Source organism: Netta rufina, assembly GCF_964035555.1.
Source record: "Netta rufina genome assembly, chromosome: 5".
Classification (NCBI taxonomy): domain Eukaryota; kingdom Metazoa; phylum Chordata; class Aves; order Anseriformes; family Anatidae; genus Netta; species Netta rufina.
In genome coordinates, this window is record NC_140128.1 from 45,414,017 (window position 1) to 45,441,709 (window position 27,693).

Sequence of the window (27,693 nt, forward strand, 5' to 3'; positions counted from 1 at the left end):
TGGCCTCTTACCAGCTCTTGCAGGGTTGGTTCCACCAACCTGGACCTATGCTGCATGTGACACTTACCCTGTCGCACAATGCACCTTCCTGTTGCTTATTAGGACGTGGGTTTTGTCCGCCAGAGAGCCTGGTATGAAACCTGGCTGGCCAAACACTGCTCCGCTGCTGGACACACCTCAGTTTCCTAGTCTAGACAGGACCTGGGCTATCAGGGTAATTAATCTCTCCCTCACGCCTCTGCTTCAAACTGAAAACTGCCTATGAGTCTTTCCAAATGACCCGGGTATAATCATTGAGCCCTAAATAATTTAGGCGCGCTGTTCAGATTTGATCTGGGCAGCGGTAGGGACTGGGAAGGGGGAGTCTTGCTCTAGCAGCAACTTGGAAAGCTTTAGAAGTTGAGTGAGCATTTGGATCCTGAAAGATGCAAGATCCCACTGGTCCCTGGGACGATATGGCCCTGAGGTTCCGTGTCAGCAGGGAGGTAAATAGCTCTGCTGACCTCTTACCGTACCTTGCGAGTGTCCTGGAAGCCATGGAACTGACTGAGCTGCACCAGACAGCACGGGAGCACTTAAAGTTACGTGTGAGTTCCTAAACAAAATGTGCAAGTGGCACTGATGCCTCCTGTTAATAAGCAGGAGCGGGTTTTCTACCAGGGTTGGCCAGACTCACTCCTCTCGGGGTGACTGGGAGAGGGCAGAGGGACACGGGGTGGGTAAAGCCTGCAGTCACTGCGTGTCACTGTGCTGCTGGGACAGCGGACGGAGCACCCGCAGCGTGATCCTGGTGGGGAGAAGGGCAGTCACTGTGGCGGAGCAGGTCCTTGCAGTGGTCCTTAACCTCCCTTGTAGGGAGCTGGGGGTGTAGGAGGGTCTTGTTGGCTTGCCTTGGGAAAAGCAAAAGGGCAAAGTGGAAGAGGAAAGCCTGCGGTAGGATGGCTGGGCCTGTAATGGGATATCTGAGATACTAATTCGAGATACCAAGGCTGGCAAAAGCACTGGGGGCCAAGAAGGGTGGGGAGTACTCCCAGTCTGGGAACTGGAACTTGTCTCCTGTTGGCCCGGGGAGCTTGGGTCTCAGGTCTGGTGTTGTGGGGAGGGGGCTGTGGGAACAAAGCCATGCAGGGCCCTCCCTGCCGGGAAGGAGCAGCGAGTAGGCACATGCACACGTTTGGGAAGTGAGATTTGACTGCTTCAAGTGGAGTGAAGAAAATCCCCGTAACTGCGCTTGTACCCCAAAAAGCCTGCCAATAAAACCTGAAAGCAGCATCACAGCTCTCCTCTTGGGTGCCTTGGCCTGGCTGAGGCGCGGACTGAACTCTGCTGTATCTGTGCTTGTGCTGGTCCAGGACTGGTTCCTCTTCTGGAGGCCTTAGGGCAGGGTGGCAGCCTGGGGGTGCTCTCGGGCACTTCAGTTCTTCTTTCCTTTTCCCTGTGCTAGTGCTGTCCACGTTCACGTGCCCGCAGGTTCTCTCCAACCTCTGCGGTGCTTCTCAGGCAGTTGGGAAGCGCTCTGTACCACATGGCCTGGCCCACCTGCTGGCAGCCGGGGCTGTTTCTCACGTGGAGAACACATGGGTTCTCCCGTCATCGTCCCTGCCCATCTGATGGGGAAACCGTAGGCTCCAGGGTGGCGTCACAAAAATGAGAGCTGCTGTAGGTCACTGGTTCTGGGAGAGCTCTGCTCACACAGCATGGACAAACTCAAAGTTTGCTGTGCCTGCTGATGCTCCTTGTTCACCCCCATCTCCCAGGAGCCAGGGGAAGAGGGTGTGTAGCTGCACACCGGTGTTGCTTGTTGCCCTTCTGCTGCCCCTCGAAGTGGTTCGGATAAATCCTGGGGACAAAGCACAGCCTGCAAGTCGGTGATGGCAGAGGAGGTGCCTTTCTCACCGCTCTGCTTCTGTGGGGCTGTGTTTGTGCATCTCTGTTGCTGTAGAAACAGCACTAATGGTGAACGGAGTGAGCTGGAGCCCGCGGAGGTCCTGGGAACTCAGCCTGAAGGAGGTGTTGGGCCAGGATCTGCCCGGGGTGGCAGCACGGTGAGGAGAGGTGGGTGGGCTGCTGCTTGGGGAGCAGCACTCTGAGGGGAGCGGTGCTGTCTGCAGCACTCCCAGTGGGTTGGGTGCCAGGAAGGGCATGGGTCCTTGTGCCAGGAGAGCTGAGGAATGGTTCACAGCACTGACTGCTTGTGTGTGTGAGCGAGTTGTGGCGTGGGGCACAGGTAGGTTTTGCGGTGGCTGGTTAAAGCAGGTCATATCATATATGCAGTGAGCAGAGCAAAATCTTTTCCCTGAAGTATGTTAAACGCTTTGTCTTTCCCAGTCTCTTAGCCATCACACTACACAAACAAGAGTTTTAGTAAAGCCACCCCACACCTTTTTTTTGGCAAGGAAAAGGCTTAGCTCCGGGTGTGATCGTCAGCTGTGGTTTTCGTTCGTGCTGGTCCTCAGGGCTGAGAGCTGCCTGCAGCACGGCGCTGCCGTGTGCTAGCCAGTCCTCAGGGGCTTGGGAGAGGAGCCGTGTGGTAGAAGGCACCAGGGGAAGGATCGGGACATTTCTTGCTAGGGCTGTTATCTAGAGAAGCAGTTCCCAACTGGTGAGATGTGTTCTTGCTGTGAACGAGATATGGAGGGGGTGGGCCTGCTTGGTGTTGTGTTTTCCTTTGCCTGGTAAAAGCCTGTGGGGTGAGAGAAGCGGGGCAGTGCTGTGGAAATTGGAGAGGAAAAGGAGCAAATGGCAGAGGCAGGAGCAAAGCAACCTGTTTAAAATAGTAAATAATAACGAGGGAAGAGCCTGAACTGTCCTGCTGCAGTCTGAGGGTGCCCTGCTTCCCTTTTGCTCCCCTGTGTGCCCCTGGTGCCACGCAGCTGTGAGCTTGGGGTCGAGCTGAGGCAGCCGGCAGTGGAGCAGAGCGGCCAGCAGCACGTGTTCCCACAGGACAGAGGGTAGGGTGGTCCTGGGGCAGGGGGCGAGGAGAAGTGCCCCTCTCAGCAGCAGTGAAACCTCCTGGTGGGGCAGCCCAGCTGCTCAGAGCCACGCAGCACAGGGGGGTGAAACCCACTCTCCCTCTGCCACCCAGAGGACAAACCTGGCCGTGCTCCCGGGCTCTGCTGCCTTACCTGGTGAGCGCCTGTGCCCCTGGGTGGCCTGGGACGCTGCTCCCCAGGTGTGGAGATGCTGTTCTCGGCCTGCTGGCATAGCCCTGCTGCGAGCCACAGGGTCTGGCTGGGTGCTGGTGTGTGGTTTCTGAGAGCATCTGTACAAAGTGCTTCCCATGAGAGGAGAGCCAAGCAGTATTCTAAATTTCCTGAGCTCCAAGTCCTACTGGGATGCAGCAGCACCCAGTGTGGATTGGGAGGAAATGGGTAAAGCGTGTGTAATGGTCAAGCCTGCCTCTTTGGAGAAGTTTAGTCTATTTTGTTCCATTTTTGCTCCGTTACCTACTTAAAGCAAAAGGGGTAGCAGAGCTGCTAATGCTTACCCACCTGACTGCGTAACGTGTGTGCTGGGGAAACCCTAGCAGGAAAAGGGCTCTACAGAGCAGGCTTCTCCCTTGGGTTTTGTTGACTTGGAAGGTAACTGAGAGAGATTTGCTCGGGCTACTTGAGAAGTAGCAAGGTTTTACATCTAAGAGCAGCTTTTAGGACAGTCTGTGTGGCTCAGAGGATGGGTTTTCTGTCCCGCAAGGTGGTGTGGTGGCAGATTTGATGGTCCCTCATGAGCTTTCTTGAGTGCTTGTGGAATCGAGGCAGGGTCTGTCTGTGCTCCAGGGCGCTGTGGCTCATGTGGGCATTGACAGCCTGCGGGTCAGCGATGTGTGAATTCCCCAGTTACTCCTTGTGTGCGTCCAGTTTGTTACAAGTGCAAACTGAAGCGCTCTCCTTGTCTGCCAAAGGTGACTGCCTGGGCAGGGCACGCAGCGCTGCTAAAATTAACTGCCTTCCAGCTCGTCCTGCTGTCGGCTGGCCTCCAGGCTTGCACTGAGACCAATGCTGCTGCTGACGGGCTGCTTGCCCCCAGCTCTTCCCCGCAGGAATAGGATTTCTCCCACCGGTGTAACGGATCTTACCTGGCCTTTTGGGGTGGCTCACAATCTCAGGTGGAGCTCGGCGCTGTCTTGCCACGTGAATTTGCCTGACATTAAAGCACCCATGAATGAGTTTGTGTGAATGTCGAAGGTTTGGACTACTCCAGGGAAGAGCTTTTTGCTGTAGAAGCGTGTGAGGTGTTGAATTTATAAACTGAGGAGAGTATTGCTCGTTAGCTAATTACCAGTCTGGCTGCATTTCAGCAAAGTACACCTACGGAGCGTGGCCAGGAGGCACCCAGTGAGGACACGCAAGTGGGCACCGCTCTCGTGGGGAGCGAGGTGGCGTAACAATACCTGCAGGTCCAGGAGTGCAGCTTGCCAGCGTTCTTCGGGTTCCTGCATCTCCTCCAAAAGCATACGGGAGCCTCGTGGGAGGCAAGCTGCTCTGGAAAAACGGCAGGCAAAGGGAGAGAGAGAGACAGGGAGGGGTGCTCTGGCCTGAAGGGGCTGTGGCACAGTAGGATGCACGTCCTGGGGACTGGGACACGGAGGTGCTGGAAGTTCGAGGAGGGGATGGCAGCAGACAGGGCAGGAAGTGACTCAAATGCTGTTGGTTTTGCTCTGTAAATATTTCTGCAAAAGGACATCTTGTTCTGTTTAAATGCGACCTTGTGCTTCTCTCAGAAAACCTGCGGGAGAGCAGACTTCTGGGCATCCCCAGCAGGCTGCCGCTTCCTTTGGAGGTGGCTGCTGGTGGAAGGGGGTGCCCAAGGAAGTTGTGGGGAGCAGCACCGTGGGGCTGCATGAGGAGCATCCCCGCAGCATCCCTTGGAGGAGGAGGCTGCAGGTGGCAGCGTCAGATTCGAAGGGATTTTGCTGGAGCAGCCTGCAGGATTCATATTGGTGGTGCTCCCTACGTGACGTGACTGGGGCTGGGCTTTGTCTGGGACACTGGAGAGCCTCTGTTCAGGGCACAGTGTCACTTCTGGAAGTTGTGTGTCCCTGGTGGGACTGACAGTTGCTGCTTGGAGAATCCCGGTGGTGTTCGTGAGCGAGCCCGGGGCTGGGACGTGCTGGAGCTCCTGGATGGGGCTGACTGAAGCAGCAGGAAAGCTGGGAGGGCTGCAGCAGCCTGCCGGGCAGGGGAGATCAGCCAAGATGTGGGATGGGGGACAGCTCCTCCAGAAAGAGATCAGGCTGTGCTGTAGGAAGGATTTGTGCAGCTCTTAAAAATAAATAAATAAATAAATGCTGGTGTAAAGGTGAGCCCAGTGTTAGCGTGGCATGGCTGTGTGCATCTCTTAACAGTTATTTAGCCAGGTGGCAGTTCCCTGTGTGGCAGGTGAAGATTTAAGCACCTTGGTGTAGGAAGGGATCTCGGGGTGTCCCTACAAGCCCTATACCCATACGCTGACTGCATCTAGGCCAGTATGGAGATGCAGTTTGGGATCTAGGGGACCATGGTTTGTGTAGCTGCTCTAGGGAAGCTGCATGCTCCAGGGAGAACTCAGTTGCAGAGACCTGCCCAGAGTCCCTGCAGGTGCAGTCTCTCCCAAAACATGTGCTTGGAAACGCAGCAGCTTTTCTCCTTCCTGTCTGCTTTGCTCACCCAAATGCTGTTTTTCCCCACCCTCTCCAGACAACAATGGCTTTAGAGCACAGTGGCCCAGGCCATGTACACAAGAGGTGTTGTATAACCAACGGAGCTTTTTGTGTTGTGGCAGTGCTTCTGGGTCTTCAGCCGTGACTGGGATCCTGTTCTGCACACTGTGCACATCAGGAATCCAGACGCTTCCCTGCCCACGGGAGCAAGCAAAGCTGAATCTGGCTGAGTGTGGAGGGGGCTTTGCAGCTGATGCTGTGCTGGTGACAACTTGAGCCCTAGACAGTCCCCCTCCTTCCATGTTCTGCAGCCCCAACTTCCCCGTTGTGAAGGGAACCCGGCTCAAGGTGCTTGCACCTCTGTGTTGTGGCTGTCCTGTTCATGCTGTGAACACAAAGCCTTTACAGTTCTGGTCACTTGTTCCCTGGTTGAGTGACTCCTGGGTGAGGAGCAAGGTCCCCGGACAGGTAGGACCTTGCTCCTCACCCAGGACCTTGCAAGGACAGGCCCTTGGAGAACTTTGTTTCGGGGTACTTAGGGCTCTTTCTGAAGTGCCCCTATGTGTGCCCCATTCAGGAGCAGCCTCTTGTTCGTGCCCCTGTTGTGTTCAGGTTTCTGCGGGGGTTTTTGGAAAGTCGAGGAAAGTTAACGAGGTGTTAACAGCAGGGAGAGGTGAGCTGCTCTGCCCTAATGGGCTGCAAGCAACTTGCAAATTGATCAACCTCCTAGAAATTGTGAAGTGGAATTTATTATAAGAAGGGGGAGAAATCTCCTCCGTGTTCCTGCACTGGGTGATTGGGTGCTGGGGTCGGAGGCAGCTGCTCCCAGGCAGGAAGGGGAGCCGTCTGCCTCTGGGAGGCTCCAAAGGATGGCAGGAGCTCTGGAATGCGCTCGCTCCACGTGGAGCAGGCACCGGTGCCACCGACTGTCCCCATTGCACAGGGGTCCCTGGGCTGGGGGGCTGCTGGGGACACGGCCCCCCCAGCGTGGCTGTGCCTCGGCAGCCGCCAGGCGTGAGGGCAGCTGCGCTGTCGCCTCCCGCCCCGTTCCATCCCCATCCCCGTCTGGCTGCTGGCAGAACAACTGATGGGATTGCTCTGTCGCGGGAGCATCCCTAATTGGGGGAAGCCAGCTTGGCTAATTCAGACCGGGTTGACTGCTGTCTGAGGGGAATTAGGGAGCATTCCCACGAATGGCTCTGCCAGAACACGGTCAGTCTCCGGAGGGGTGGCTAACAGCTGGGGACAGTAATTTCTTCCAGATCCAGCTATCCTAGAGGAAGACGTCTGTCAGGAATCCCAGCACAGGCATACTTATCAGACCCTCTAAGAAGAGGGTTACTCCCCCCACCTGCTCCACCTCGCATGAGGGAATAAATCAAACTGCTGCACACAAGCATAGCCAAACTCGAGAATTGTCTGCAGCGTGAGCCCCTTCCTTTATTACTTGGCATTCTAGCACAGATTTAAATTGACAAATGCTTTTACCTCCAGCGAAGAAAAATACTGACATACCTGCTTAAAAAAAATAAGAGGGAGAGTGGTTCTCTTTCCTTTGCCGCAGTTAGACCGGCTCTCTCCCCTCTTCCCCTGTCTGTGTTAGCATTTAGGAGTGGATTACCTGTCTGCCACATGGCCCAACATGTGCAAGTCTGTTGATTATAGGAGAAGCAGATCTGCTGTTTCAGTGGTGTGTTTGGGATCCCAGACATGCACTGCCTGAATAGATCTGTGTGTCTGCTGAAAACTGATACCAACGCTGCTTGCTGAGCTAGAGAGCTTGGGAATAAGACAACACAGTGGCGTGGTGTCTCCTCTCTGGGAGCAGAAGTGTGTACACTTCCCAGAGACTGCCTGCTGCAGGGCAAGGGTCCCCAGGCTCCTGCCTGAGCTGCGTGGGGTTGATGTGAGCTTCTGGGACAGCTGGGGGAGGAAGCAAGCTGGTCGCTCCTGGTCCATAGCTCATATTTTCTGGTCTGGTCTCTCCTCAGCGTGGCACGATGAGGCGGCGTTACGAGGACGACGGCATCTCTGATGATGAAATTGAAGGGAAGAGGACATTCGACCTCGAGGAAAAGCTCTCCACCAACAAGTTTAACTCCACCTTCGTCGTCTTCATGGAAGGCAAAGGTTTGTGTTGGGGCCGCAGCGTGTGCTACTGCTGTCTGTAACCAGACAGCTGTTGTGGTTAGTCACTTCTCCAGAGAGACATGGCGTGTGAGATGACCTTTCCCCGAGCCTTCAGGAGAAAGCTAGCAGGGATCGCAGTTGGATGTACTCTTTGCCTCTGACTACACCCAGAGTCTTCCTGTCTGCCAACTTGAAGGGCGGTTACAAGGCAATCGTGGTGATAATGAAATCCCTTCCCACCGTCCTGTGTTTTGCTGCCTTTTCCTTTCTACTCTTCACTAAAACTGTGGAAACTGGCTGCGGTTCACACGAGTTCTGTGCTTTCCTCTGCTGTGAACTGCTTTACTTGCATAACCCAAGTGGAGCAGAGGAGGCAGTAACATTTATGCCTGCTTCTCTGCAAGTCCTGCAGCGGTCCCCAAGAAGCTTGAAGGCAATGTGGAGCATGTTGGTGAAGGTTTGGCTCGAGCCTGCTAAGCCCTTGAGCCAGGAAAGCTGGTAACAGGGAGTATGCATGGGAAATGGCACGGAAGCTGCTCAGTCTGGAGAGCAGCGGGCTGTTCTGTAGTGCTGCGGGCTTGCTGGGACACATGGCAGGCAGGAGCGAGGGGTTTTGCCTGGGTCAGCACCTGTAATTGCAGCCACGTGTCTGCTGGATGCTTAACTCAAAGAGCCTGTGGGATCTCCCCGCTTTCTTTTCACCATCCACATGGCTCAGTGGGATGCCTTTTCATCGTGTAACCAGTGCAAGCCCTCATGAGGATTTACCATGAGAGCGAGCTCTTGCTCTGCTGTGAGCTTCTTGGGGAAGTGAGGACCAGAAAGCCGTGCTGTTCCCCTGCCTGGCCCAGCCTGTTGGAGCAAGCTCTCCTCCTCCCCCTCCAGGGGGGGCCCCATCTAAGGTTTGTCAGCAGCAAACACCATGCTGCTTGCAGAACTGCTGCAGAGGAGTTCCAGGATCTCTGCAGGAGTGTAGAAATGACAAGGGGACAGGGCTCTCTCACTGGCTAGCTGTGCCACAGAGATGTGAGGAGGTTTTCAGATCTCAACTGGACAGGGTCCTGAACAGTCTGAGCCAAGTCTGAAGTTAGTTTGCTGGGAGCAGAGTTGGACAAGAGATCACCAGAGATCCTGCCTAAACTCATGTTGTCTATAATGCTCTGTGGGAGTCTCTCCTAACGTCTTCCCTCTTCTTTTCTCCCCACACCAGACTTCACAGTTGAATACATCCAGCGGGGTGGCCTGAGAGACCCTCTCATCTTCAGGAGCTCTGATGGCTTGGGGATAAAGTAAGTGTCAGGGTAAAGAGTGATGTGTGGGTGACTCCGGCCTGACTTCTTGCCTGTCTCAGTGTTTTTGGGGATCTGACTCTGGTAGCTGGATCTGTGCTCTGCCAAGTCGATGTGACCGCATCCTGTCCGCATTGTTGTGGAGTGAGCAGAGGAAAGCATCTTCCAGCTCACATATCTTATTCTTGCTAGTCTGTTTGGGCTTAAAACGAGAGGACAGAATTGGCTGTAGGTGATCACAGTTCAAGTGAACGCCTGGCAGGTCCTATTACTGCTCTGATGCAATATCTAGCTTTGTTTTTTTGCCTAATAATATAGGCAAATATTATCAGATAGTCCAGCCAGTATTAGCAGCATTACTGTTAACCTCATTGACTGGCTATGAGAGGACGGGCAGTGCAGGATGTACTGTAATCTGCTGAATTAGCAAATTGTGCCAGGCTCAGAGTTGGGAGGGTATGTGTTTAGTACTGAGGACTCCAGTGTGGGTGAAACTGGATTCTCTTGAGCTTTTGGTTATGTTTATGGGTCTAGAACAGCTTGAACAGATGCCTGCCCTTCCTGTTTGTGACAGTGGTGTTTGTGCGGATAAGTTAGAATGGTTACGTTGTGTCAGTGAAATACACTGTTTCTCCTGATTTAACTATGTTCTTTACCTTTAAAGCTTTTAAAATGAGAGCTGGGATTTCTTAGCTCAAGGCCTGCTTACTCATTTACCAGCAGTCACTGTACTCTGGAGATGTTATATCCAATTCCCAAATCAATCCTGCTTCCCTAGCCAGAAGCTAGGCCCAGTGCTTCAGTCCAGACTTGTGCCCCCAGAGATATAGATGCATGATCCTTACCCATGTCTTCACCTACACCCAAGAGGCAGCGCGCCAATGTGGGGTTACAGCTGGGAATGGTCTGCAGCCAGAAGCACTTCATGATTTTTTTAGCAAGGTGTTTGTCCTGCAGGATGCCAGATCCGGACTTCAGTGTGAATGATGTGCGGCTGTGCGTCGGTAAGTGCCTGCTGTTGTTCGGGGACCACCACAGTGTGCCTGAGTTGCGCCCTGGGCAGACAGGGAGAAGTTGGGAGTCAGCGGGTGTATCAAAGCTAGAAGTCAGGTTTTGTGGCTCCTCCAGCATGTAGCTGGTTGAACATGAGCTGTCCTTTGCCAGTGGATCACAGCTCTTACCTGCTTGAGGAACCTAGTTTGACCTGAAGCAGTTTCTGTTTCAATGTAGGAATGGAAGAAGATGAAGTTATGGGAGAGGCCAAGATGTCACATGTGTGTGGGTGGGTTCTCTGAGGAAGGACCCGTGTCTCCTAGAGCGTCTCTTCTGGGTGGCCTGTTGTGCACAGAGCTGGTTCCAGTGACATCTGTCTGTTCTGGCAGGGAGCCGACGGATGGTGGATGTCATGGATGTGAACACGCAGAGGGACATCGAGATGTCTATGGCGCAGTGGGCACGCTACTACGAAACACCTGAGGCCGAGCGGGAGAAACTTTACAACGTCATTAGCCTGGAGTTCAGCCACACCAAACTGGAGAACCTGGTGCAGAGACCTGCTACGGTCAGTATGGCTCTTCCTCCTGCAGGGATGTCCCTTCCCTTGTGCTTGTGGTTCTCTGCAGTCAAGGCGCTGCCTGATGCTTGAGTGCAGCAGGAGAGGAGCTGCTCTTAGCATCTATGGACTCAGCCAGGGATGCCGCTGCCACACTCTGGAAGCTGATGGAGCTGGTTCTGTGTTTGACTAGGATCCAGCAGCTGCAGCTGATCTCTGTGGGCTCTGTCTCCTGAAACTTAGCGAGTTGAAGCCCACCTTGGCAGATGCTGCCCAGCATGTGTTTTGTATAAGACCAGTGCATAGCGTTTCCTGGCTGACCCCTAGTAGAAGTGCAGCATCCTGGTACCATGCTTGGGATCTTGCTGCAGTGTTCGCTGCCTGTGTGAATTCAGAGGCTCACCAGAGTGAGAACAGCTGGTCCCAAATGCTCTATGTACAGCATTGCAGCAGTGGAACAGGAAAGGTTGCTGGGGTGTGCGGGAGCTAAAATGGGAGTATCATGGCCATTCAGGTAGCACCAGGCCCTCCTTCCCTTCGTTGGTCCTGTAGTTTGTCGGGGGCCTGCTCTGAAGCGGGTTTTCTGGCAATCTGTGCACAGCAGTGCAATGGTTTAGGCATGTCCATTGCAGGGGTACTGTGACCCCTTTTTTTAACCCTACTCATGTCTCCCACCTTTCTGCCACAGGTGGATTTGATTGACTGGGTTGATAACATGTGGCCCAGGCACCTGAAGGAGAGTCAAACGGAGTCCACGAACGCTATCCTGGAGATGCAGTATCCGAAGGTGCAAAAGTAAGTGACTTGCTTTTCCTGCCTGCTGCCACTGGCACATCTCAGGATCTCGTGCAAGAAAACAGCCCAAGGGAGAAGCAGTTTGTTCCAAGGGGAAGCAGGAGAAATGTTCCCCCTGTTTATTTCAGTGGGTGACATCTGCAATTAGTTATTTAAGCCCTTGCCAAATGTTGTGCAGAAGGGCAATCATGTCACCTCCAGGAGCTTTCTGCACTGTGGGGAAATTGTTGGTGCTCACCACCTTGATGCATCTGGAGCTGTTGGAGCTGCCAGGTGTTGCCCGTCCGGCCTGTAGGCCAGACCTGTGGCTTGGGGGTTTCTAGAGCTGCTCGGTATATGGGTACGGAAGCTCTCCTCTTGTCTGGACTAGATCTTCTTGAGGGGATTTGATAGAAATGTCAAGTGAGCTCTCCTGCAATCCATCACCTCCCTGCACCTGAAGTACTTAACACTGCAGTGATTAGTTGCTGGCACTGCACTGAGCTATTGGCCTGGGTTTAGGCAGTCCATTCACTTTGAATACAATGGGTCACCTCCCGCTTACACCTTATTGTTGTCTTGCTTTCCCCCAGGTACTGTCTGATGAGCGTCAAGGGCTGCTACACAGATTTCCACGTGGACTTCGGAGGTACTTCTGTGTGGTACCATATCCACCGAGGGGGAAAGGTACAGACTTCATCTGTGTGCAGCGTTTGCTCCGTGATGGGTGACTTCCAGTTAGAATTGTGCAGGGACATCTCTGCATGGGTGTTCCTCACCCAGTTACGTGTTTCACTGGTGTCTGGCTTGGAGGAAGTCCCTCTGGAAGGGGAACTGGGAAGTCCTCCCACCTGCCCTGAGGCAGGGTGAATTGCACCTTAAGCTCCCCTTACAGGTGGGGTGTTGGTTCTGTTCTCTTAACTGTCAGAAACCAGATCTGTAGCAGTTCAGTGCGGTAACACCGAAGGGGCTGGCTAGCTAGCACAAGTCAGTCACTTGCTAGCACTTCAGTTGCCCTAGAGAGCACAATCATGTTCAGAGAATGAAACGTAACCAACATCAAGTCCTTGCTGGGAGAACATCCCTTCTAATTGCTGTTGTGTGGATGTGCCCGTTATCACAGTTCTAGTCTAGGCTTTGGCATTACCACTGTAATAGCGTGGAGTGTATTTAAGAAGCTTGTATTTCTGAGAAAGGGCCTTGGACAGCCACTGTGGCAGGGAGCCCTTTCGCTCTTAACTGCTGAGAAGGAACTGTCCAGCTGGAGGGGCTCCCTCTGCAGTCAGTGAGGACAGATTTCTAGACTGAAACTCGGACTACAAGGACAACTCCTGGGCAATTATTTCATCCCATCTTTCTCCACTGACTTAGTCTAGGTTCAGGGAAGGCAACAGGCTCTGCCCTACTTAAATAATCTGGGCTTTTCACCCACATCTTGCAAAGGAGATGCAAGGCTCCCCAGTGATTCTGATAGTTTGTGGCTTCAGTGATTTTCCTCAAAAGATGGGCTAACAGTCTTTGAAGAGCCTATTTGGTGGATGGATATCTACTTGCCCACCTGTACAGCGTGGAGACAGACAAATGCAGGTCTCTAGTTCAGTTGTCTCTGAATAACATGGTAGCGTTCAGAAAGGTGCAGGTAAATACATCCTTTAGAAGACACCAGTACTCTGGTGTCTCCTGTGGGTTTTACATCTATCAACACTGTCTTTTGTAAATAACACCTTACAGGACATCCCAGGCTCAGTCTAGATGTGATGCTTGGTGCATCAAGTTGGGAAGGCCCTTGTTCAGTGGCTTGTCCTCTCAGATGGGACAGCCGTTAGGTCAGTTGATGGGGGATTTCTGCAGGTTTGCATCCTCTGGGCGGGGGGGGGAGAGGAAGGTGTTTGGATATCTGGAGAGGGAGCAGGACAGATGAGGAAGAAGTAGGGGATGGTCAGTGCAGTGACTTACTTATATGTATTTTCTTTGCTTGCAGATATTCTGGCTGATCCCTCCTACACCCCAGAACCTGGAGCTCTATGAAAACTGGCTTCTCTCAGGGAAGCAGGGTGACATTTTTCTTGGGGACAGAGTGTCAGAGTGCCAGCGCATCGAGCTCAAGCAGGGCTACACATTTGTCATCCCCTCAGGTACAGTAGGGTGGGCAGTTGCATCCTGGCTTTTGCCAGGGCTATGGCAAGAGGCTGAAACTCCTGGGACACAAGCAGAATCAGAACAGGCAGAATTTAGCTTTCTCCTTCATGAGTAACAGAGAGGGAGATGTTATGGGGCTCTGTCCACTTATTTGTTGGCTCCCGAACCATGGTTGACACAGCACTGTGGATTCCACTCAAGTGACCAGAAAACTCCATCTGGCTCACATCATGCTTGATGAATTACTAAAGGAGGCTTTCTCAGGGCCCATCACGCTGACATGCAGAGCAGTGCGTGTTGATGATAGAGGCTGGCCCAAACAGCACAGCTCCTCTACTTCCTGGCTCTCTTGTGAAATCTCTGCAGAGTTATTTTCAAGTTGTGAAGCAAGAAAGAGAGCCAGTGTGTGTGTTTAGGGAACAAGGTGACTGCTCTGGACATAAGGAAGGATGATGGCTATCTGGGGTACTGGAGACAGGAGAAATTGAAAATGTAGAGCTAGAAGTGGATGTTGGAAAATTCTGAAACCTGATAGGGAGCTGGGAAGTTGTAATGTGGAGAGACTTGCAGGTAACAGCAGAAGGCTTGAGCAAGGAGACTTTGAGGTTGGGAGTGGGAACGCTTTCAAGGCTCTGAGCTGAGGGGTCCAGGGAAAGAAGCAGAACACTGATCCTGGCTCCTTCCCTGAGAGATCCCTCCGTTGTGGTCATAGTTGGCTAAAGCAAGTTAAGGGAAATCTTTAGCCTAACTTGGTTAAGCAAGCAGAATGAATTGGAGGGCATCAACAATGTCTTGTTTGCACAATTAGTGCAGTGCTGTGCTAGAAAGCAGCAAAGCAGAAGCAATGAGGTGGGTGGAACGGCAGCCCGAACCGGGTTATTCACAAGGACTGGCTCACAGCCTTTCAGGACCTGTGATTTGGACCTGGGATGTCTGTAAAATGTGCTTGCACTAGGGAATATTCCCTTGTAAGTAGAAGGATTATTGGACCCCTTTCAAAGCTTCTAATAAAACTGCTTCATAAAAACTTCTTCCATAAGGCTCTCTGATGGCAAAGAATGGTGTAACCTGCTGTTTCCTGCAGCGCAGGAATAAGCTGTGTTGTACACGCATGCTCCTGTAGCTTACAGCAGGACCAGGAAAAGTAAACACCAGGGATTGCACGAGTTACTCATTTGAGTCATGGTACCGTGAACTTCTTTTGAGTTGAGTGGCCTTGCTCTAAGGAAAGCCGTGCTGGAATCTGCCAAATTTGGGCTTGTCTGAACTGCTTAGCCTTTAAATTAAGAGTTACTTTTTTATTGTTCTCTGAATTGTTCAACAAACTTTGGAAAACTTTTCTCCTCGCTGCTGGTGTTCTTAGGTCTAATGCAACAAGGAAGCAACTTTGCAGAGACGACAGGGTGACAAAAATCTACGGATAGGAGGTAGATACTGACACACTTACTACCATGGGAAGATGTGAGGCCAGGTCCACAGATGTATTTAAGTGCCTAAATACAAATCTGTCTTTAGCTCGTAAGTGGGTAAAGTGAGCTGAGTATTGAGTAACTCAGCAGTGATGCTTCAGGAGTGCACATTGTGGTAACACAGCATCAGACCTTGAAGAGCTGGGACCTAGGTGGTCCCGTCCTTGCCTCCCACTGCCACTTGTACTGGCTGATGTGTGTGGGGTCAGTAGCTAGTCTGTGTGTTAGCAGCTACCCTAGGTGTAGGAGTAGTTTAAGGCTGTATCTATCAGAGTAGACTTAGCTGAGTAGCATGGAAGAGGTTGTGCAGTTTGAGAGCCCTTCTCTGAAGATCACAGTTCGTAAGAGATTGCAAAGGATTTGAATGAGTAGGGACACGCTTGAGAGACTTTGTCCTCACCTCATTGCTCAGAAGGACTCTTCAAACTCTTTTTCCCCAAGGTTGGATCCATGCTGTGTACACTCCCATGGACACGTTGGTTTTTGGAGGCAACTTCTTGCACAGCTTCAACATCCCTATGCAGCTCCGGATCTACAGCATCGAAGACCGCACACGGGTAAGGAGAGCTGAGAGGACCTGGCCTCCCGGGATGGCAGGGAGGATGCAGCCAGGAACAGCACAGGCAGACCATTTGCGTCTCCCCCATGACAAATTGCTCAAACTCCAGCTGTTCCTTCCTGCTGCCTTCAGTCTGACACTAGGAAACCTTGCAGGGAGCGTGGTGGGAATCTCCCCAGGCAAGGCAGCCAGGGAAGAAGGTGGCAGCAGCATGGTCATGGGAATGCATCCAGCAGACCTTGCCTCTTCCCTTACCCAGTTGCCTTCTGCTCCTGTTTGGCATTGATCCTAGAGCTTGATGTGGTAAAAATGACTGAAGTGAAAGGCTTCCTGAGCTCTTGAGCCAAGAACACGGCTGACAAGTGGGTGCTTTCCTTTGCTCCTTGGGGAGGCATGGGTTTTGCAGCCCTCAGTACCTGCAGAGAAGCCTCAGGATGCACCTGGGCTATGACAGACCCTTGGCCTCTTTGAAAAGGTTCAAGGTGCTGCAGCAGGCAGGAACTGTGGGTTAGCACTTGGATGCCAGGCCAATATTCAAAGGAACCAAGACGCAGGAGGATGGACTGTGTGCCTGCTCCACCCGGGGCCGTGTAGCCCCAGGAAGGTGCAAGGCAGGTAGCAGGGTCAGGGCCATCTGCCTCCATGTGAATTGCCAGCACTGATGGGACAGCCCTGGTGGCCCCACTGTCTAGCAGAGCTGACAACTCTTGCAATAGGCCGTCCCTTTCTGTGTACGTGTACTGGCAGATGCTGTGCTGTGGCTTGGGAAGAGGGCTTGAACCTTTACCTTCAACTGAAACCTCTTGTGGCACCTGCTGTTGTCCTGTACTAGTGAGAAGGAGGCCTGGGGGGGAAGCACAGTGAAGGGCTGCGACCCTAACAGACAAACAAAATGTTAATGGCTTGCAAGTGAGAAGTACCTGCTCTCTGCTCTCCTTCCACAAGGAGAGTTACATCCTGCTGCCAGAAGCAGGAATGGTGCTGTTACACGTGTACGTGCATTTCCTGCCCCTCAGGAGGGGATCGGTCTGGTTCGAGGCAGCCAGAGTGGTTTCCGTGCAGCCCTGTGGAGAAGCCGGTCTGAACTGATCCCCTTCCCTCTTTTGCAGGTCCCGAACAAGTTTCGTTATCCCTTCTATTACGAGATGTGCTGGTATGTGCTGGAGCGCTACGTCTACTGTATCACCAGCCGCTCACACCTGACCAAGGACTTCCAGAAGGAATCGCTCAGCATGGGTGAGCCCCTGTTCCTTCCTCACACAGCCCTGCGGGCCCTGCCTGGCTCAGCAGTGTGTTAGGCAGGGCGGGTTATGTGGGAAGAGCAAGGTACTATCACTTCTTCAATTTCACAAGGTGGTTTCTTTGGGTATTTCCTCTCTTTTCCATGTCTGCTCTGCAGAACAATCAGAGGGCGTTGCAGACTCAGCAAAGGTTGTGTGGTTTTTTGTTGCTTTTTTTCTTTTGAGCAAGAAGTCAAAACTAGCCAGATGGCTGCTTCCTCCTTTGCCCTTGCAACAGGTTCCTTTCAGCTGCAAAACCAGCACAGAAGTTCCTGGCCTTGGCGGTACATGCAAAGCCTTGGTTTGCTGTGGGCTGCAGGGCTTTAAGGCTTTCTTGCTGATCAGGGCCTTCCTGCATGCAGAGTCTGGAGAGCTATGTAAAGGGGGTCTCTCACAAAAGCATTATTTGGCTTTATAGCCAACGCAGACAGGGGCCATGCAGTGGTTCAGGAAATGATTTGTTACAGAGACCCTTCAGAGTGGGAGAGAGCTGGATTGCCTCCACCTGAGGGCTGTAAATACCCACTCCTGGGCACATCTCACAGCTAGAGCCCTTTGGCAATGTGGAGAAATCGCTCCCAGCTCCTGTCACTGTTAGGGGAGGCTTCTTCATTATGCACAACCAGGCTCAGAGACCTCATGGCCATCCAGCAAGTCCACGTCCTCTGTTTCCCGTCATGAAGGCAGGTCTGAGGTCTCAAGTCACTCCCAGGACCAGATGGCTGGAGATCCCTAAGCAAATCCAGCCAAATACAGCTCTAATGTCATCTTCCTGAGGCTTCCCGTGCCTGGCTTTTGACAAAACACAGTGGGAATGTGCAAGGGATTTAGCTATCCTTTACTAGCAGCTGTGTCCCCCATCCTTTCTCTGTCATGTCCCGTGTGTGTCTGTTGTTCTAGTGACTGGGGGGATTCCTCTAGAAACGAAATGTCTCCTGTGACTGAGTGACCGGCCACTGTGCTCTTCTCTCACTCTTTCATGGCAGATATGGAGCTGAGCTCCTCAGACTCAGTGAACATGGAGGAGGAGGAGGAGGAAGAGGAGGATGCAGCAGGGAAGGAACCCAGGCGACCAGTCACAAGGCGGTCTGTTCTCACCAGCCCCGTAGCCAATGGTGCCAATGTGGACTACGATGAACTGGGCAGGAGCTGTCGGAGCAGCCTGACAGGTCTGAAGAAGAGCCCATCCATGGACTCCTCCGACTCCAGCCGGGGCTCCCAAAACGGCCAGGCCTGGGACCCCCACGGCGGCAGCCCACGCAAGAACAGGAGGGTGCACCTGACGCAGTTTGAGCTGGAGGGGCTGCGCTGCCTGGTGGACAAACTCGAGTCGCTCCCCCTGCACAAGAAGTGTGTTCCCACTGGCATCGAAGATGAGGACGCCCTCATTGCTGATGTCAAGGTATGTAGGCGTGAGGAAGCCACAAGTGCTGCCGTTCCTCGGGACTGCCAGGGTGTCCCCGCTTCCTGGTGGCATCGGAGGTGGAAAGGTGACCCTGGACTTACCCCGGTGCTGGCGTAGGGGTTGATGTGTCCTCAGGCTCACAGACCTCTTCCTCCACTACCTGAGGCTAATGTCACAGCAGCTGATGCTGAGGGACAGCCCTAGCTTGGATTTTGGGTTGGGATTAGCAGGAGCAACAACTGCTCTTGGCCAACATGGCTGAGAGTCTTCTGGGCCCTGCCTATGTCCCTTACAGGTGTTAGTGCTTGTTTACAGTGTGACTTATTGCCAGGTCTGGCTCAGGCCTCCTTAGGCTGCTGGACACTGAGCCCTTTCCTTGCCCCAGGTGGATTTGGCCTTGTTTCTTAGGGTGCTTTGCAGGGTATGATCTTGGGTTCCATGAGAACCTTTGCCCTGCTCTACAACCTGTGCTGACTCCATGAATCCCAGAATATCCCATGTTGGAGGGGACCCACAAGGATCATAGAGTCCAGCTCCTTGATGTTTTAGCACTTTCAGCACTAAAGTGGGAATTTCAGCCTCGTTCTACCTCAGAAATCCATTTTGGGTATGCAAGTCCATGAGGCCAGATGGGATCCTCCTGAGGGTACTGAGGGAGCTAATGGAATTGCTCGCCAAGCCGCTTTCCGTCACTTAGCAGCAGTTCTGGCTATCCAGGGTGGCCCCAGTTGACTGGCAACTAGCAAATGTGATACCCACCTACAAGAAGGGCTGGAGGGAGGGTCTGGGCAACTACAGGCCCGTCAGTCTGACCTCTCATGCTGGGGAAACTCATGGAGCAGCTCAGCTTGAGTAGAATCACATAACGCTTACAGGACACCCAGGTGATCAGGCCCAGTCAGCATGGGGTTATCAAAGGCAGGTCCTGCTTCACCAACCCAATCTCCTTCTACCACAAGGTGACGTGCTCAGTAGATGAGGGAAAGGCTGTGGATGTGGTCTATAGACTTCAGAAAGGCTTTTGACGCCGTTTCTGAAGCATTTTCCTGAAGAACCTGGCTGTTCAAGGCCTGGACGGGAGTACGCTTTGTGAGGTTTAAAACTGGCCGGGTGGCCAGGCCCAGAGAGCCGTGGCTCAGTGCTGGGTCCAGTTCTCTGTAATACCTTCCCCAATGATCAGACAAGGGGATCGCGTGCACCCTCAGCAAGCTGGCCGAGGACACCAAGGTGGGCAGGAGTGTTGATGTGCCTGAGGGCAGGAAGGCTCTGCAGAGGGACCTGGACAGGCTGGAGCGATGGGCCGAGGCCAACTGGACGAGGTTCAACAAGGCCAAGTGCCGCGTCCTGCACGTGGGGCACAACAACCCCGTGCAAGGCTGCAGGCTGGGAGCAGAGTGGCTGGAAAGCTGCCCGGAGGGAAGGGAGCTGGGGGGATTGGTCGGCAGGCGGCTGAACAGGAGCCAGCGGTGTGCTCAGGTGGCCAAGAGGCCAACAGAGTCCGGGCTAGTGTCAGAAGTGGTGTGGCCAGCAGGGAGAGGGAACTGATTGTCCCTCTGTACTCGGCCCTGGTGAGGCCACACCATGAGTACTGCTGGGCCCCCAATGTAAGAAGGACATGGATGTATTAGAACGAGTCCAGAGGAGGGCCCCATCCCTGGAAGTGGCTAAGGCCAGGCTGGATGGGGCTTTGAGCAACCTGGTGTAGTGAGAGGTGTCCCTGCCCATGGCGGGGGGTTGGAGCAGATGATCTGTAAGGTCCTTTCCAATTTCCAACATAAACTGTTCTGTGATTGTGATTTTAGTCCCTCAAACCATGGTTACTTCCTGTTCCCTTCCTTGCTAATGGGGATCTGTTCAGCTGGCTGCCTGTACTGACAGCCATGGCTGTGCCCTGGTCTGTGCTGTTGTTTCTGTTTGCAGTCTACGGACTTTGAGGGGCATTTGGTGAAACTGATGCTGTGCTGGGAGCAGCAGGGTGCAGCTCAGGGCCCTGGTGCCTGAGCCTTGCAGGCACCACTGGTGCCTGGCTGCAGCAGCAAGCATGGGTGCTGTTAGGGAGCTGCAGCTCTGTTCTCATGTGGGTTTTTCAAGCATGCTGTGCTGTGGCCTTGGGAGCACGCAGAGTGTTTCACCCTTGGACCCAGCAAGGGGAACTGGTGTGTTGCGCCGTGTGTCTGAGGCAGAGCCTTCGAGGTTGTCAGAACTGAGCTGGGTTTGGGACTTGTGCAGGGGACGCTTCCCTGAGACCCACGGGCCCCATGCCCAGCTGGCAGGTGAGCTGGGGGTGGAAGTCACTGCAGAGCTTCTCAGGCTCACCTGAAGGCCTCACTCCCTAATGCCAGCTGTCCTCTGGGTTCAAAAGCACGCTGAGGTGCAAGGGCTGGTCCCTCGGGACTGACAGCATCACAGGTCAAACCTGTTACAGGGTGCCCACATGGCACAAAAATCCTTAGTCATCAGCTGTTTGGGTCATGTTTCTCATGCAGATTCATGTACAACTCCCTCCTCTGACAACCTCAGCGCTCTCACGCAGTACCTGGGCAGTGTGAGCTCAGCCCTTCCTGCTGAGATGCCTGGTGGGTCTCATTCTGGTGCTCCTGCCCTCCTGTGCCACCCACGCTGCCATGGTGCAGGTGGGATTCCTCATGCTGCACCCTGGGCCTGGGTCTCTTCTGGTCTGGAGCTTTTCTGAATTCCTCTGCTGTGTCTCTTTATGCGCTGGTAGAGAGCTAGAGCCTAATCCAGTTTGAGTGGCTTAACTTGGAAACGGTCAGCAGCACCTCCCTGCATCCCCAGCATCTGAGCCTGCCTCTGGGGCCGTCGTTTGGTAGCAGGTACTTGTACCCTTACATTCCCAGCAGAATTGATGGAGGGGAGCACAGAACCAGGGTGATTTTGGCACTTACCAACTTTGCTGCCATCGCTGGGTAGCTGCCTCCCAGTTAGGGAGATGCGTTGTGGACAGCTCCCATGGCTCTTGGAGTACCTGGAGGTGGCACAAGGAACATGGCTGCTCTGAGGCTAGGACAAAGCTGGAATCTGTCACCCGAAAGAGCAGGATGGGGCTGCTGAGAGCATCAGGCTGCAAGCTCTGGGCTTTTGCCACCGCCTCTTGTCCTGAACTCACGGTCATCGCACACCTGTGTGCTGGGCCACGTGAAGAACTGTGCTTCTGCATCCTGCCATGAGCTGAGCCCAGAGCTGCAGCATAGTGGGACCTGACACTGTGTGCGACAAAGGTATGCTGCCAGCCAGAGGAACTGTCCATCCACTGAAACCCACCCCAGCCGAGGCTGCATCAGGCACTGCGAGTAGGAAGAAAAGCAGCACATTGCCACCTCTACCTCCACCATAACCTCCTAGCTTTGCCTGCCACATCCCTTGGACTGCTCCTGGTAACACCAAGTTGCTGCCTTCTGCTCCTTCTGCTCTGCCGTGGCTTAAATGTGAGGGCCTGCAGAAATCAGTGACTTCTAGCACTGCCTCAGGAGCAGATCTGCTTTTGGGGAATGAAGTTGACACACAATCACCTTCTAGCACCGAGCCTTGCTGAAAAATCTCCTTGAGTTTGGTGATGTCTCCGTTCATGGCCTGGACTGGAGTCACTGGATCATTGGCAAAGAGGGGATGTGTGAGAGGTCTTACCACCTTCAGGCTGCTTCTGTCGGTTGCTCCTGACCTAGCTTGGGGTGTGCTGCTTTCCCTCACTTAGATTTCAGGGGAGCAGGCTCCTTCTGCAGCTCAGCTGTCTCTGGAGTGGCTGGACTTGCTGCTGGCTGGCTGCGGGCAGGCTGAGTCCCTGCCTGAGCTCTTACCTTGCTGCAGTGCTGCCAAGCCCCGTGGCCTCAGGAACAGTCACAAACTGGCTGCATTTGGGTTCTGCCTGGCAGCACTGGAGCACCAGGCATTACAAAAATAAGTCTCTCTCACAAAACTGAGGATCCTGTCTCCAGAATCTCTCCTTACAGCCTCTGGTCTGGCTTCCCACATACCTGGCTCAGTGTTGCACAGTCTTTCAGTATCAGAGATGACATCTCACTCTTCTGCCAGGTCTGTTCCTCCCATGGGTCACGTCTGTTCCCAAGACAGTTTGGTTTTCCATCTGCTTTTGTCAAAGAGAAGCAGTGAACATGGCAGCTTGCTGAAACCCAGAAGATGTAAAAAGTGCTGATGAGCAACCTTGGGAGGGGTGCGTGGTCTCGGGGCACTCCATGGGGAGTGTCTGCCCCGTCCCTGCTTCGTGCAGGTGCTGGGAGGCTGAGAGGACTCGGTAAGGAATAGGGGCTGCTGCCACCAGGGCTGGATGGTGAAGGGTCAGGGTGGCCGGTGAGCTGTGGTGGGAAGGCAGTGCTGGCCCCGCTCCTGCCTGCAGGTGAGGTGAGATGAAAGCACAGCATGAAGCATGCATGGGCTGCTTTGAAATGCATGGGTATGGCTTTCAGGGCACGTTTGGCAGTTCTCATGGAGCTAGCTGGGCCCGAGTCCCTGCTGTCCTGCCCGAGCAGAGGTGACCTCTGCGTGCCATTCCCTGTGCTTGACTTTGGTGGTGCCCTGGGCCCCGCACCCTGCCTTGGAGCACGGCTCCGGAGGTGGAGGCAGTGCAGGCAGCGGGGTTAGGTCCATGCACAACTTGTTCCTTGGGCTGTTCGGGGCCGGGATGGATGAGAGCCGGAGGTGCTTGCAGGTGACAACGAGGTGTGGGAGCGGTGCTTTCGTGGGGCTCGCTTTATGTAAAAGCTTCCTCCATTTTAATCGCGGGGGGCTGGAGCGAAGCGGGGGGCTCTGCTGGGGCTGGGGCTGCCGAGGGGGGACCTCGCTGCACCCAGCGGGGGCTCGTCCCCCTCTAGCGGCGAGGTCGGCGGTGCCTTTGGGACTCCGGCAGCTCCCAAACTTAGCCGCTGCGCGTCGGGGGGTGTGGGGGGGATGCGGGCACGGCCCCCCTCTTCGGGGAGCTCTCTCCCGGGGCACCTCCAGCACGGGACGCGCAGAAGCGCCCCGGAGGAGACAAAAGAAGGGCTCCGGGGGGGGGTTGCCCACGAGCGGGGCTCCGGCTCGGCCCGGCCCAGCCCGGGGGGGGCCGCCCCGTTCCTCCGGTTGCGGTGGCGGCGGGCGGGGGGGGGCCGCGCCGCCGGGGCCCCTGCGCCAATCCGCGCGGCGCCGCCGCCGAGCCGGCCCCTCCCGGCGCTGCAGCAGAACGGCTCTGCCCTCTCGGCTCGCTCCTTCTCTCTCTCCTGCCATCTTCCCGTTGCAAAGCATTGCTGGGAACCGCATGTGGGTGACGCAGCAGCATTGTTTCGGGCTCAGGAAGCTGCCGCCGCTGCCCCAGGGCTCGGGAGGAGCACGCGGCCGGCGGGGCGGCTGCCGGAGCCGGGGAGGAGCCGGGGGGGCTCGGGGCGGGGGGCGCGGCCGCGCTCCCGGCCATGTCCCTGAGGAGCCGGGGGCCGGAGCGGGGCCGCACGCTCTGAGCCGGGCCCCGGCGGGGGCCGGGGGGAGAGGGGGGGGCGGCCCCGAAGCTCGCGGCGCAGGCACCGAAACAAAGAGGGCTCGGCAAACTTCGCCCCGGAGTCGCGGCAGCCCCAGAGGCGCAAGGTCAGGCAGCTGGCACGGCTCGCGGGCTGGGGAGGGGACGCGGGGCTCTGCGACCCGGGGATCCCCAGCTTCCCCTCGTCCCCCCCCACCCACCCCCGGTGTCCCGGGCTGGCTCCTGGACTCACCTCTCCCCTCCCCGTCCCCCGGGCGTGCTGGCTGCCACCCAGCTCTCCTGGCCGGGGCGGTGCGCGGCATGGCACGGCGTGCTCGGAAGGTCCCCTCCCTACTGCCTGCCCCCAGGGGGGTTGAGGCGACCCGCACCCGTCCTGGCTTCCATCCATCTGCAGCCCGAGGACCCTGGCACCCCCAATGAGTGACCTCCCCCCTTCCCTCCCCACCAGTTTGGAGCGTGCCTGAGCCCCCGCTGGGCCCCAGGCACGGGGAGACTGCGGTTCCCTGCGCACACGTGTGCGCGCGCACCCTGGGTCTCCGACCTCTCCTTCCAGCCCGTGTTCAGGGCCGGCTGGCTGGGAGGCGGAAGGTCTGCAGGCAGCGTGCTGGGGAGCTGGGGGAGGCCGCAGCTTCCTGCCACCCCCAGAGCAGGGCGGGGGACGCGGTGCCGGAGCCAGCCCCAGCGTGCGGCCAGCTCCCGGGGACACCCGGCCACACGCAGCCCCGTGCAGGGATGCCAGCAGGAGGCTGCCGCTCACGTAGCCATGGTGACACCGAGTAAATAAAGCACCTTTTGCAGCGGGTGGGCTCGGTGGGGAGGGGGCTGCGGGCAGGGGGCCTGCAGAGGCAGCGCGTCCAGCCGCCAATGCCACCGGGGAGCCGCTCCCGGGCTCGTACCAGGCTGCAGAGGGCTGCCGGGGGCACAGCAGCTGCGGGGGGCAGCGAGGGACCCGCTCACTTCCTCCCCCGTGAATCCTGCTGGATTGCAAGAGCTCGGCGCTCTCTCCCAGCCACCACGCAGCGCGGGGCCTCGGGGCTGAAATGCAGTTGATGAAAGCATTCGTGCACGTCGACTCGACAGAGCTTGTCTGTAATATGGGGAGGGCTCGCTGCTCACGGCTGTGGGTGGAAGAGGGTTCCTTCCATGCCGTGTTTGAAGCACGCTGGCCTTGGCATCCGGTCAGAGCCTGCCTGGCTGACAGGAGCATTGTTTTGCTCTGCTCACACCTGTCCTTTTTGTCTCTTTTTCTTTCCCCCTCCCACCCTCCCTCTCCCCATCAGCTGCTGCTAGAAGAATACGCAAACAGCGACCCCAAACTGGCACTTACAGGCGTCCCCATCGTCCAGTGGCCCAAGAGAGATAAGGTAAGAGCTGCAAGGAGGGACAGGGGTGGCTGTTGCTGGAGGGTACCACGTGCGGTTTGTCCGGTTACCTGCTGTGCAGCTGGGGTGCAGTGGTGCAACCTCTGCACCTCCCTTGGGAGTCCGTGGGCAGTGGGGGAGCACAGCAGGGCGCAGGGTTCAGCTGCCTCTGCAGCCCTGTGGGCAGAGCCGTGTGCTCGCAGCTGCAGAGGTCTCCAGCTGCGCTGGTGCCGGGGGCAGCCCCGGCTACTCTGCATTCTGTAGCTGTGCTCAGAGGGGCTGGAGTTTGGTGTTTTTGGGGGGTGGTTGCTGGAGGGACCTTGCACTGAAGCTCTTGGTTTGCTGAGGGCGGCCTGGATGGCATTTCAGGGGACAGCATCGCTGTTGTGTTGCCTGAGAGGTGAAGGGTGAGGTGTGGGTGTGAGATCAGCAGCTCCCCCGCCTGCTTGGCGGGCAGGCTGGCCCCTCGCTGCTAGGTGGGTGTGTGCCAGGGCTTGTGCCCCCATCAGCACACTGCCCGTGCTGCAGTGCATCGCAGACAGCTTTTCTGGAGATATTTCCATGCTTTGGGTGCAGCACTCAAATGCTTGGCATACCCACAGCTCTGTCCTTGCGCTGGCCTTTTGGGTGTACGCAGTGTCGTGGCCATTCCCAGGAGGATGCCGCAGCCAGCAGTGAGTTTGCTGCTGGGACGCAGCGGGGCAGATGTCTGCTGAGGACCTGCGTCTTCCCACCCGTGCCCTGAACAGGCACTGGTTGCTCTCAGCACACCTTGGGCTGGCAGCAGGGGTGACGGGAGCACCACTTGCAGAGCTGAGCCCCATCCCCGTGAGGCTGGCAGAGGAACCTGGCTGCAGAGACAGGACGAGCTCTCTGTCCACGGGGAAGCGAGGGAGCGGGGTTGCTCCCTGCATGCGACTGGAGGTCACAGAGGGCAAAACCAGAAGCTTGCAGGTCTGAACAGAGTGCCCCTATCCGCCCTTCTCATGCTTCTCTCTTTTCTGTTACCAGCTAAAGCTGCAGGCACGGCTGAGGGTCCGCCTGCCCACCATCCCCATCACCAAGCCTCACACCATGAAGCCAACGCCCCGCCCGACCCCCGTCAGGCCCACCGTCTCTCCCATCGTGTCGGGTGCCCGGCGGAGGCGCGTGCGGTGCCGGAAATGCAAGGCCTGCATGCAAGGCGAGTGTGGCATGTGCCACTACTGCAGGGACATGAAGAAGTTTGGCGGGCCTGGTCGCATGAAGCAGTCCTGCGTCCTCCGGCAGTGCTTAGCGGTGAGTCTGTAGCCTGATCCTTTTCTCCAGAGGCCGCCGCAGCCTGGCAGCAGCTCTGCGGGGCTGGTCAGGGAGAGGGTGGTGGCCAAGTTTGATTCCTGGGGAGAAGTTGGCCCCTTCCCTATTGTTTGGGTTTAAGGGAGGAAAAGGTAGAGGAGGAGGAGGGGGGGAGGCTATCCTTCCTTGCCCTGGTATCACCCCTGCTTTCCTTTGTAGCCCAGGCTGCCTCACTCGGTCACGTGTGCACTTTGCGGGGAGGTGGATCAGAATGAGGACTCGCAGGACTTCGAGAAGAAGCTCATGGAGTGCTGCATCTGCAACGAGATTGTTCACCCTGGCTGCTTGCAGGCGAGTAGCACGTGTGCCAGGGCTGAGCGGGGCTGGGCTGCGGGGAAGGGCGCTGCTGATTGCGCTCTGCTTTGCAGATGGATGGAGAAGGACTGCTCAACGACGAGCTCCCCAACTGCTGGGAATGTCCCAAATGCTACCAGGGTGACGACACGGAGAAGGGCCAGGTAGGAGGCGAGCAGTACCGGGGTAGGGGAGGTCAGGCCGTGCATCGTCCATCTCACTGCATCCTGCCGTGGGTAGGCAGGACTCGGGCCCTCGGGAGCAGAGTGGTGGCCCAGAGGTGCAGACAGGCTTGTGGGGTGGGCTGGAGGCTGGCAGGCACCAGCCCCAACCAGGGGATACCAGCTGGGCAGCAGCAAGGCCATTCAGCAGCGACCTGCAGGGGTGGGTACACTGCTGCAGCACATTTCTGGGGCCTGCAGTGGGGCAAGCTGACAGCCCCTGCTCTGTCTGCGGGTTCTAGAGAGCTCATCAGCGCACCAAGGCCAGGTTCCCACAGAAGCAGCGAGGTTGGCTGGGTCCTTCGGCCAGACGGCGAGTGGGCTGCCTGCGGTGGCAGCAGTCCCGCTGGCACCTGCCAGCACTGCCCAGGAGGCCAGCCTACGGTCACCACGTCCCCCGTAGGACTGTGTCCACCACCGCAGATGGAAGCGGTGCAGCCAAGGCAAGCCAGGCTGGGGGAGGCTGCAGCACCTTCACGTTCTGGGTGATGCACGTGGTGGGGGTGCACATCTGAGTGGCTCCTGGGTCCCCCGGCACTTCAGGTGGGCACGCTGAGCACCTCTTGTCCCAGTGTCTTGTGCTGAGCTGTGACCGGGGAGTCTCTGCTGCAGGAGGTAGGGGATTGATTGTTAGGCACAGAGCGGAGGCCACCCCGACCTCAGAGGACACTGCTGCTGCGAGGGGTGGAGATGTTGGTTGCTGGTGTGAGTGGAAGAGGAGAGCAGGCGTGTTCCCCAGGTGCAGTGTGGCCCCACCCTTGCTAA

At 55.9% G+C, this 27,693-nt stretch overlaps 1 protein-coding gene across 1 annotated transcript in view; it reads left to right on the forward strand.

Annotated features, from left to right (window-relative positions):
- KDM2A (lysine demethylase 2A) overlaps nucleotides 1-27,693 on the forward strand; it is a 39,507-nt gene that overhangs the window by 6,653 nt on the left and 5,161 nt on the right. The window contains exons 4-17 of the mRNA XM_084288158.1: nucleotides 7,630-7,768; nucleotides 8,979-9,057; nucleotides 10,015-10,061; nucleotides 10,440-10,618; nucleotides 11,298-11,404; nucleotides 11,977-12,070; nucleotides 13,365-13,518; nucleotides 15,433-15,548; nucleotides 16,660-16,786; nucleotides 17,817-18,232; nucleotides 24,998-25,081; nucleotides 26,090-26,356; nucleotides 26,573-26,704; nucleotides 26,782-26,871. Coding sequence (XP_084144284.1) covers nucleotides 7,630-7,768; nucleotides 8,979-9,057; nucleotides 10,015-10,061; nucleotides 10,440-10,618; nucleotides 11,298-11,404; nucleotides 11,977-12,070; nucleotides 13,365-13,518; nucleotides 15,433-15,548; nucleotides 16,660-16,786; nucleotides 17,817-18,232; nucleotides 24,998-25,081; nucleotides 26,090-26,356; nucleotides 26,573-26,704; nucleotides 26,782-26,871 — 2,031 coding nt within the window. The remainder of the gene's footprint in view (nucleotides 1-7,629; nucleotides 7,769-8,978; nucleotides 9,058-10,014; nucleotides 10,062-10,439; nucleotides 10,619-11,297; nucleotides 11,405-11,976; nucleotides 12,071-13,364; nucleotides 13,519-15,432; nucleotides 15,549-16,659; nucleotides 16,787-17,816; nucleotides 18,233-24,997; nucleotides 25,082-26,089; nucleotides 26,357-26,572; nucleotides 26,705-26,781; nucleotides 26,872-27,693) is intronic.